Source organism: Vigna angularis, chromosome 4 (genome assembly GCF_016808095.1).
Source record: "Vigna angularis cultivar LongXiaoDou No.4 chromosome 4, ASM1680809v1, whole genome shotgun sequence".
Classification (NCBI taxonomy): domain Eukaryota; kingdom Viridiplantae; phylum Streptophyta; class Magnoliopsida; order Fabales; family Fabaceae; genus Vigna; species Vigna angularis.
Genome location: NC_068973.1, coordinates 36,624,096 through 36,636,187, shown reverse-complemented (window position 1 = coordinate 36,636,187; position 12,092 = coordinate 36,624,096). Strand labels below are relative to the sequence as shown.

Genomic DNA, 12,092 nt, shown 5'->3' with positions numbered 1-12,092 from the left:
GAATACGAATAACTTATCGTCATTTCATGTAAAAGATCATTCGTAATTTATGAATAGGAATTCGTATTCTTAATTCTAGGATGCGGTAGCTATTAACCCACACCACAATTTTATTTTTATTTTTGTTTTATTACGAGAACAAGCTTTTTAGCATTAAAATATCAATTTCCCTACAACAACAAAAAATGCGGAAAAGACACATATTTATGTGATTTGTTGAAGATATTCATGTACCACAACCACTAGTGGTTTGTAAACAATATACATCTACTTCTTTTGTAATATTTATATATATTATATTTCTATTTTCATCTTTGAAATATCATATTTTAAAAAACATAGAGAAAATTTTAAATATAATTTAAGAATTTTCAAAAGGCGTAGGAAAATTCGTGTCTATTTTGTGGTTCAGTTGTCCTGATATTTTCATTGCTTAAGACTAAGGGCATGCCACCATCAATATAGTTGCTAAATGAATTCAGACAGAACAAAAAGAGTGACGCAGAATTTTTTTTAGTCGGTTGAGAGTGACACACTCGAATTCCACTTCTTCAAAACATCTCCACATTTCTTACATAACTCATTTTGTTGTGCATTTATTCTGATGATGTATCCATTGATAACAATGTATGGTTAGGATTTTCAGAATTCTACTAAGATTGTAAAGCAACACGGAATCTTCACAAAAAGTAAAAACAAAATGAAAGGTTCATCCATAACACACAAAAATATCTACACAGTCAAAACTTCAGTGCATATTTCTTAAATAATAATTTAATTATCATTTCTTTCAAAATAATAATTTAAAAATATCGGTTTTTATATATTTGTTGGATGTATCATAGAAGAAATTAAGTAACAAGATTAAAATATCACTGAGAAATATAAATCCAATTACATAAAAATTGATATAATTCTCTATTCAAAATCGTAAAAAATCGTAAGACAATAAATTAATGATTTTTCACTTTTATATAATTATTTTACTTTTTCACGTATATTCAACTTCAAACTTAAACTTACAATTAATTTCCAACCAAAAACATATTCAATTTCACATTATTGAGCAGCATCACATGTACCACAGTCATTGTAACATGTATTCAAGGTCCTGGCCTCATCCAGATATAAAATTCCTTTAAAGTTCCAATCATACCCAAATAAATATGAAATATACATTGCATGTTCATAAGAAAAATACCATAGCAATGGTTATTATTTTCCTGCCAAAGTTGGAGAGAAGAAGACACTGCTCCATACCGAAATCTCATTTTGAATTTTGAGCACCTTTGTTCTTTGTCATTGAAAAAGTTTAGAAATATACAAGACAATATATAAAAATAAAATATATTTATAATATACAAGGATATATATATATATATATATATATATATATATATATATATATATATATATATATATATATATATATATATATATATATATATATATATATATATATATATATATATATATATATATATATATATATATATATATATATATATATATATATATATATATATATATATATATATTTATTGTAAGGGACACCAAATGTTTCGGTTCGAAGGTGTTCGAGGGTCAGTCTTTCTTCTTTGTTCTGCTATCTTTCGATTTTCTAATCCTCTCCAAGAACACAATCAACAATCCATTCTGATGAATTTTTGACCTGTAGAAAACATTCTAACGCTCAAATCAAATATGTTTTATAAAGAGATCTCTATTTAAGTAGGATATATCAAGGTTATTTTACCTTCACGTCAATCGTATATTTATAGGGCTTGTGGTAACCAAACACATTGATTAACCATTAACTCAGGAGTGTTACTCCCTCCACCACCACAGAGTTTTCCCTACACCTCCACATTCCTCTTTTGCCCTTTTATAATATTTATTTTTTGTGATTAAAAATTTTAAATTTCAACAACATAATTCATAAAACGGATGTTAGTATCTGTTTTATTCTTAAACGGATGTTAGTATCCATTTTATTCTTAAATGGATATCAACATCCGTGTAATATTACCTCCGTCGAAGGATAAGAGATCCGTTTATGTTAATATCCACTCTCGTTTTCGTTAACAAGACAAGATGTTATTTTCTTCCTTCCTTCAACTTCCACCGTGACATTAACACAACAGTCATCCTCCTCCTCCTCCGGTGACCGATCACCGCCAGGCAGTAATGGAAAGGGATTCATCTCCTGACGAAGTAGAAGAGTTCATCCATCGAAAGGATAGGAATTTGCCTACGTCTCCTCTTCCTTCCACTTCCAACCCCTCACTTCACGAATCACTTCCAACTTCAACTTCCCTTTTCAGAAGAAATACCTCTTCGCCATTCTCCCTCTCTTTCCCAAACTCCCACTCTTAAATCCCTTCTATCCAACCAGATTTTCCTCAATTCATAGATTCAACATCAATGCCTACACCCCTGCCACCTATCTCTATTTTCGGAACGACTCGTGTGGAACAGTGGATCAGAACCTGCGAGAAAGGAGGACCATCGAGTGGAGGCCCAAGGCCAATAAATTTTTGGTTGCAGTGTGCGTCTCAGGGCAAATTTCTAACCATCTGATGTGCTTGTAGAAGCACACGTTCTTCGCGGCTCTCCTTAATTGGGTCCTGGTTATTCCCAGCTCCAATGTGGATTATGAGTACGAGAGAGTATTGGATGTGGAGCACATGAATAAATGCATTGGAGGTAAAGTCAAAGCAGTGATCTCCTTCCAAGAGTTTTCTAGCATGAGGATGAATGGCAAGCACGAGGGTAAATTCTTGTGTTATTTTTCGCTGCCTCAACCCTGTTGTTTGGACGAGGAGCATTTGAGGAAGTTGAAATCGTTGGGGCTTTTGTCTACGAATAAGCCTGCGACTGCGTGGGATGAAGATGCGAGGAAGCCCAGAACGAGGAGCGTGGAAGAGGCTGTGTCAAGGTTTTCACAGGAGGAAAAGGAGGATGTTTTAGCCATTGGGGATGTATTGTATGCAAATGTGGAGGAGGAATAAGTGACGCAAGCAGGTGGCTCATTGGCTCATCGATGCAAGACTCTGATTCAACCCAACCGTCTCATTTTCCTCACCGCTCAACGTTTTATCCAAACTTTCCTCGGCCAGAACATCCTTGCATTGCATTTCCGAAGACACGATTTCTTCAACTTCTGGTACCTACGTCGCCTCGCCTGGCTTCCTTAATCACCATTTATCATGAAAGCGCAAGTAAATAAATAATTACGTGCGATATGATTGTGACGTATGATGATACGTTTTGTTTCTTGTTTACAGTAATGGTAAAAAACCAAGTTGCTTTTATCCTATTCCTCAAGCAACAGATTGTATCTTGCGTGTGGTTGAAAGAGCCAATGCACCCCTCATTTACCTCTCTAGAGACGCCGCAGAGAGTGAAATTCGGCTGCTTCAGTCACTGCTTGTGAGAGAGGGCAAACACGCTCCACTTGTCAAACTCCCACCCCAGAATTCGGCAGAAAAATGAGACTCTTTGTTGCACATGCATCACATTGAAGGAGACGCTCAAGTCTGAATACAGTGCATTATATGTCAATGTCATTCATTACCTTCTTTTCTCCTATCGCTTTTAACATCGGGTTAATATTATTTCTAATTTTATGATTTTTCCATTCATCATGCTGCATCTCTTAATTGTTTAGTTTGTATCCTTATGTGCAATGTGCGGTGTGTGCCTTATAAATTCCTCTACTAAATTGCCTTGTGGACATTGTTTTCTTAAGGTGAAAGCTATGTTGGACAAGATTATATGTGCCATGTCCAGTGTGTTCATTGGAGCATCCGGTTCAACTTTCACCCAAGACATTATAAAAAAGGACTGGGGATCCTCATCATTGTGCCATGAGTACCTTTTCCACAGTGAGGAGTCAAATATTGTAGCAGAGATGGAATGAGAACCACAAATAACTCTGATATCACTTTCGGGGACACCTCATATTTGTCCTGCAAAAATTTGACTTAGACTAGGATTTTGACAATGTGTTGTCATGTATGATAGTAGAGTTAGTCATTTCACATGAGTAAGTAACAATGGAAGCAACAGAGGAGGAAACGGAAATAAAAAAAAAAAAGCTAAGAGGAGGAAAGGGATAAGACAGTGAAAAGGAGAAAGGAAAGTTATGTGAGGGTGTGGGGATACTGCGTCAGTGAAAAAGGGAATGAGAATGGGGTTAGGATTTTAGATTAAAATAGGTAAAAGTAAAAATAAATATTTATATAAGGTTAGTTTTGGAAATAAAAAAGTTGGGGAGGTGTAAGGAGCATGTTGTGGTGGTGGAGAGAATAACACTCTTAACTCAGTATATTTTGAGACAATCAAACCTAATAATCAATTATTAATACCGTATATCTGTAAAACATAAAATCTGACTTATAATACATGCTAATATATATGTTAACAGTTCATAAATGACCATTAGCTCCGATCGGTATTTGATATAGTACATATATATAAACTTTATTTTATAAATTAGGTTTTGTAAGAGTTATTTTAGAGAAGGAGTGGCATTGGTGAAAGCAATAAGAGGAATGTAAAAGGAAGGAATGTGAGAGGGACAATTGGCATCTTTGGTCATAAAGGCTAAACCTATTGTGGCCCCTGATTACTGGCTAGATACCACCACAACTTGTGCTTCCTTCCTTGCACTTTGCTGTAATGCACACTATTATAACGGTCCCACCCAGAAATTCAAGCTTCATACAAACACTACCCGCTAAAAAGTGCATTAGTTTAATTGTTAGAAGTTTTTTAAAAAGATAAAATCAATTTATACTATATATAAATATTTGTGAAATTAAATTAGATTTAAAATATAGTTTTTAAAAATGATTTTTGACTTTTGAGAATAGAGTACCCCTGCTGCGGGCGTTATCAGGAGATACGGTCCAAAATGCTTGGTGAAGTCTGTTATCTGTGCTTTTGATGATGAGCTGTGTGGATGAAGGAATGTCAACTTGGCCATCTTTGCCAGCTCCAATCGGCCAACGTGGCAGATTTGGTTGGTGCCAAAACAATGTAAATTAATAAGGTTAGGGCCACAAAAGGAAACCGAGTTTATCAAGTTTCTCTCTCTCTCTCTCTCTCTCTCTCTCTCTCTCTCTCTCTCTCTTTTTCCTTAAAGAAAGTAATGTCTTTTCTTAAAACCAACAGTTTAAAACAGATTAAATGTTACATGTTTTAACGCTTAGCTTTGGAAGATGCTTTATTTTAAATATGTTTTAGGTTTCACAGCGGAATTTATGAAGTTTAGAACGAAAGATCTTAATAAAAATAAGATCTAAAACGCGTTCTTATCATAAATGTAAATGTCTCTTAATTCAACTCCTCACAATAAGTAAAATAACTACACGAATAATGTTCTCGTACTAAAATTGGTAAACAAACAAGAAATTTACGAGTAAGAAAATGAAAATGAGTATTAAAAAAAGTTGAACAGTGAATACATACATATTTATACCTAGGTTATTGGAAGAGATTGTAATAAAATAATATACCAGAGATATTAAACTATAATATCACTAATAGGATCTAATATTTCAAACTTTGTGTTTAACTTTAATCTAAAACTTTTTAATAATTAGGTTATAAACATGAAGAATTTACTTTTTTTTGACAAAATGAAGTATTTTGTGAACTTTTTTCATACTTAATTTATAGTAGAAGATCTACGTTACTATCTTTAGTGTGCTTTTTTTCTTTAAATTATGTATTTTACTTTTTCATCTATAAAATTTGAATCCAGAACTTTATCTTAAAAAATTAAGCTCAGTGTGACTAGAAAACAACGACTATTTACTAATTCTTTACCCTTCTCTCAATTATATGCACACCTATGTTTTTTCAAATTTCAAATTAAGACATTAACGAAAATCTTCAATAATAAAACATAAAATTGGGCTGATATGGATTTCTGAACCAAAACAATACTTTATTTTTTTTATTTTCTTTTTAGACAAATACCATACAGGCATGACTAGCGTTTTGGGCTTATTTCCATCTTCCTTGTGGATCATGTTGCTTACAAACCTTAGTCCAGTGGGCTTAGTCATAACGGTCTCTGGACCAACAGAAAACAGATAACAAAAAATGTTCTCTGCTGTCTCTCTACAGTAGGGCATTCTTATCCCGAAGATCTCTACCGTTGATTGAGTTTTCTTTCTTATCTCTTATTATCTGTTTGCTGTGCAGTAACCGATGAATGGTTGTGATTAGTTAACTCTTGTATGGAGGTAAAGTTAGTTGAAGAGGATCTGTTTTAGCTGTGATTCTTGACTTGCCACCTTGGCTAGGCGTTACAAAAAGAAGAAAAAGAAGTAAACCAAAGCAAAAGCATTCTCCGTGTTCCCCTGTTTTTCTCCTCCGAGAACGTCATGCATTCCTTTTCCACTCTCCGGAGATTCTCTCCGTTCACCCAACGCTTCCGTACGCTGAGTTCTTCCTCTTCGCAGTCTTCATCTTCTCCCAGTCCTCGTCGCAATCCCAGTTGGGCTTCGGGTTCAGCCATTATTGCAGGCGTAGCCTCTGCTCTTGCTCTTTTCTATTGCTACAACTCACCCACTTCACCCTTCCATTCCGTTTTCTTGAATAATATCCCTCGCGGTTCTTCACTGCCATTCTTTGGAAGATCACCCGTTCCTGAAACTGCTAATGGTTTGCTTGTTCGAGGTACCTTTTCTGTTTTCCAAATGATTTACACTCTCCCGCAAATGTTTTCGTTTAATCATACGGCTAGTACTGAAAGATTAAACGTTCTTTCTGTTTTATTGCAGATGCGTACAGAGCCAAGGTTTTCTTCTACTATGAGAAGCGCCTGCGGTTGCATAGTTCACCCGAAAAGGTATATATCTAGCATGACCAATTGCCTAATTGCATTACCTGCATTGTTGTATAAAACCATTTATGCATAGTGAATTCAAGATAAATAGTTTGATTTTTTTCTTTTTTTGAATTTTGATAATTCCGGATATGTTTTCCTCTTTGAAATAATACTTTAACACTTCAAGTTGTACATCTCAATTTGGTCTTTCACATGTCCAAATCCATGTGTGTGTTCTTATCAGAAAAACTCAGAATAAAACGTCTTCTATTAAAGACTCACCATTCAAGATATCCACAAAAAGTGAAGTGAATAAGGATCATTCCATTAATCTTAATTTTAGAAAAATATATATCTTAAATAAAATAAATAAATACTTTTAATTTATTAAAAAAAAATATACAAACATTTTAATCAAACTTTAATTCGAAAGAAATGTGAATGAAATTGGTTGTTGATTTATATAAAAAAATTACACATTGAAATATTTGATTAAACATATCTAATTTTTCTTACTAAACATATTATTAAAATATACTAGTCAGTCATATAATTTTATTATGTGAACAAATTTATCTAAATTTTTGAAATTTTGAAAGTTTAAAACAATAACATAAATTTATGATTTTTTTATTATATGTTTATTTTATTTTCTTTTACTACTTAAATTTATATTTAAATTTTATCAATTATTTTTTTTAATAATATATATAAATAAAAAATTATTCAAATATTTTTAACTAAAAATCCATAATATATAAATATATTTTTGTTAATTAAAATTTGATATTACGTTAATAAACCCATATATATATATATATATATATATATATATATATATATATATATATAATATTTAGTAATTATAAAATTACTAAACAAATGGATACATTTTCCTTTTAAAAAAATTGATAAATAAATTATAATCAATATTTACATTAAACTATATATTATATATTTTGTTTAATAACATAATAATAAGTATTATATAAAAGTATTAATTTAAATATAATAAAATTATAATATATTATACTATTTAATAAAATATATAATTTTATATTTATACGATATTTTTTTTAAGAGATATTGTTTGTAAGAGTTAATTAAAATTATACAGTAAAATTACTTGAGAGATAGTTTTGGAAATTGGAGTTTTCTTTTGACACTCACTTGAGAAAACCTTCTAAAATGGGATCTTTTGAGGAATAGACTAAGATTGTCCCTGGAGTAATGAGAGTTAAGTTAACAGCTTTCCTTCAAGTTAAGTAGGTTAAGATTTGTGTTTGTTATTCAAATTATGTTTACGTGTTTGACTTAGACCCATTGTAGAGAATAGATTCATAATCTAAAATTGATTTTGAGGTCAAACAATTTTTCTTGTCTTTGTTTTCACACAAAATACTTGCATGAGGTGGCATGTTCACATTAATAGAATAAAAAAGCGTGGAAACTACTATTTGTAATTTCTGCTTAATCATATACATTAAACCAAACGTGCACTTTGGATGATTTTTTGTGTTGAATAGACAATTTTATGCTGATTTTGAGTGTTGACTTGCTTCTGAAGTGAAAAATCTAAAACATAAATGGCTCCACTCTAAATTTAGTTTCAATTAAAATCAGTTTTACAAACATTGAAACGAACAAACATCAAGAGTGTAAGACCCTTGTTAAGAAAAATCTTTACATTGACAAACTCCACTCTTCTGTATTAAGGTTTTTGAATACTTTGCATCTTGTCGTACCCCAGAAGGAGAGATACTCATGAAGCCTTCGGACCTAATGCGAGCAGTTGTTCCTGTTTTTCCTCCATCAGAATCCAACCTAGTAAGAGAGGGATACTTGAAAGGTGAAAGAGATCCTGGCCATTTGTGGTGTCCCCCTTCGGATTTTTTTATGCTTTTTGATGTAGACAACGATGGACTTATATCCTTTAAAGAGTGAGTTCTCTAATCTGTATTCATTACAATTTTTGTGCTTATCGAAGACCTGAACCTTTTTTTAGTTCAGAGAGCAGGTTGTAAACGAATTATTACCCTCCGTCTATTTTTCTGTCTTCATAATGGTCTCATTTTAACTGGAACAGGTATATGTTTTTCGTAACTCTGCTTAGCCTCCCAGAATCAAGCTTCTCGGCAGTATTTAAAATGTTTGACAGAGATAATGACGGGTCAGTGTTCATGCTACGTTATTTCATTCTATTGAAAGTCTCACGTTTATTAGATATAAGGTTAACTTCAAATATATAAGTAGAGACAAGGTTAACTTTAAATATATAAGTATTAAATAAATCTCATCTTATAACTCAGTTTTGTGAAATTGAATTAAGTTTAAAGTCTATTTTTTAACCTATTATTAGAGTTATGAGTTAGAGTTTATTCTAAAGAGATTATCATGTTCATCCATTAATTTGTTTTATAGAATTGGATTATACTTAAAATACACACAATGAATTACCAATCATATTTTATAGACCTTACAAATTCTAACTTGGTATGTTGTAAACTGTGATTATTTCTTGCACAAGCTACAGATATGACATTTTTAACCATATGATTAGTTCTAAACACACTGGTTGACTGTCATTTGTTAAACATCATATAATTGTTAATAGACTGTTATTCATGGCATCGAATCAAAGAGATAAAAAATTATACTATTACAGTGTCATAATTCTGGCTGCATCTTAAATGTGATTTGATGTTCTTGAGGGTGATAACTCTTCCCTTCTTGTTCTTCACTCGTGGTGACCTTAATTATTTTTCTCTATTTCCAGAGAGATAGACAAGGAAGAATTCAAGAAAGTCATGCAATCAATGCGATCGCATACCAGATTGGGTGTTCACCATGGGGATGGAAGACGAACTGGCCGAAAGAGCAATGCTTCTGTAGAGAATGGAGGGCTGGTGGAATACTTATTTGGTAAAGATGGAAGGGGACGCCTAAAGCATGATAAATTCGTTCAGTTTATAAGAGACTTGCATGATGAAGTACGTCTCTAGTTGCTTTTTGCCTTACATATGCGCTTGTGATTTAACAGGATAACTTGAAATTCATTCTCCTCTATTTATGGATTTGAACTCCTGCAATACACCTTTTCCACATTTAGTTTTGGTTTAATTACTCATTATCTCATGCTTGCATTATTTAGTCCTTACATATACACTTCCAGCCTTTCAAAATTGTAAGAACAAAAATGAATTAAAAGTTTATGTACAAGAACCAAAACAAGTGTACGTGTATTTACTAATTATGATTATAATGATCAAATGTGTTATTAAGCCTTTAATTTTGTTTTCAGATGAGTTTCATTTCTTTATTGACACTAGAATTATTACGCTTGCAAGCTAATTATAATATTATGTGTGTAGATTGTGAGGTTGGAGTTTGCTCATTATAATTATAAATCTCGAAAAACTATATCGGCCAAGGACTTTGCACGCTCCATTGTTTCTTCTGCTGACTTGAGTCATCTAGGCAGGTTGCTTGAACTGGTTGATGAGTTGAGCAAAGACCCACGGCTTAAGGATGTACGCATAACATTTGAGGAGTTCAAAAACTTTTCCGAGCTGCGGAAAAAGTTATTACCATTTTCGTTGGCCATTTTCAGTTTTTCAGACGTACAAGGCCTGATAACAAGAGATGATTTTCAGCGGGCTGCATCACATGTACAATCTTTTGATCTCTTTCTCATTTTAATAAAGATGATGATTATAGGGGTAACTTTTAGAAATCCTTTATAACAAAGAAAAAAGAAAAGAGAATCCAGTAATATTGGTGGCTTATTATATTTTTTTTATCAGCTCTATGATGGAGACTTCACTTTGTATCAAATTTATAGATTATGTAAAATGGGATGTAGGTGTTAGAAAGGGTGCCACAAAATGAAGGATGTGGCGTGGCCTATTTAAAATGCAGAGTATAAACCAGATTGGAAAACCGACAATTTATGTCATGATTAAAATGCAGGAACATGTATTTGAGATTATAACGTTGTCATTTTTAACTTGTTAATCCCTTTTTCTTTACTTTTAAGTCCTTCATTTTTAACATGTATTTGAGATTATAAAAGTGTTTTTCTGATTTCGATATGCCAACTTCTTATGGTGTTTGATTGTTATGAAATTGTTTTGTTATAGCTAAAAGTGTTTTTCTGATTTCGATATGCCAACTTCTTATGGTGTTTGATTATTGAATTACAGGTTTGCGGTTTGTCTCTCTCGGACAATGTGGTTGAGATTGTTTTCCATTTGTTTGACGCAAATAGGGATGGAAGTTTGAGTACAGAGGAGTTTGTTAGAGTGCTGCAACATCGAGAAAGAGACATCGCTCAAACCATGGAGACAGGAATCGTGGGTTTTTTGTCATGCTGCTGGAAATGTACGGACACCTCTCCATCTTCACGGTTGTTTTCCTGGTTTTGATTCAGGTTACACGTATCCTCAAGTCAATGCAACAGAGTAGGCAGTGAAATCGGAATTCTCGTTTTGAAAATCAACATGTCACGTAAATAGTCACCCTGTGATATCCAGAACTGTTAGTTCTTAGACAGAAACACACCTCAGCAGTGTAAACTGTTATTCTTAATGTAAGAAAATTTGTTTTTGGATAATTAAATTGGAAAATGATTTTCATTACAACAAACAACCACAGTTAAAAATCAGGTGTCTTCTGTCTAACTACCTAAACTCAACTAACATTTTGTTTGGTTTTCGAAACTAGAATGAAAGAAAATGCATAGTTGGAAAGAAAGATTTTTTTTTTCTACTTGATTGAGTAGGAAAAAAACATATAAATGCAAAAGAAAACATAAACACTCAAATAACATAAATAGCCAACAAAGTTGAAAAAGACAATTAATTCAAAATTACGAGAATTAAAATAAAGTGAAATAATAAAAAATATTGGTTGAATGAATATGGCTAGTATTCTATAACATTTTATAAATTATTAGTAGTATATTTTTAGATAATTATTATAAAATTAAAAAAATTACAATAAAAAAGAAATATACAATTGTCCAACTTTGATTATTTAAAAAAAGAAATGCTTTAATAATGAATACTGGAACATTAAATAATTTACTACATAGTAATTAGGTACATTCATCATAGTTGATAAGCATACAATTTTATTCAACTAATCTACAATTATAGTTATTACTATCATTTTATTAAATAATTTAATTAAATATTTTTTTATTGGAAAGAGCTGTAATGTGTTTGTATATAGAAAAAGGCCCTTGTCA

General features: G+C 32.0%; 1 protein-coding gene and 1 pseudogene across 1 annotated transcript; both read left to right on the top strand.

The window, feature by feature from the left end:
* Positions 1-2,459: 2,459 nt before the first annotated feature.
* On the top strand, positions 2,460-3,922 carry LOC108330496 (O-fucosyltransferase 5-like; annotated as a pseudogene).
* Positions 3,923-6,314: 2,392 nt separating this feature from the next.
* On the top strand, positions 6,315-11,502 carry LOC108331257 (calcium uptake protein, mitochondrial). The gene is made up of 7 exons (XM_017565904.2): positions 6,315-6,693; positions 6,798-6,865; positions 8,561-8,784; positions 8,931-9,014; positions 9,621-9,834; positions 10,216-10,512; positions 11,047-11,502. The coding sequence occupies exons 1-7, from the start codon at positions 6,399-6,401 to the stop codon at positions 11,266-11,268; spliced, it is 1,404 nt and encodes a 467-aa protein (XP_017421393.1). The 5' UTR covers positions 6,315-6,398; the 3' UTR covers positions 11,269-11,502.
* The last annotated feature ends 590 nt before the right edge of the window (positions 11,503-12,092 follow it).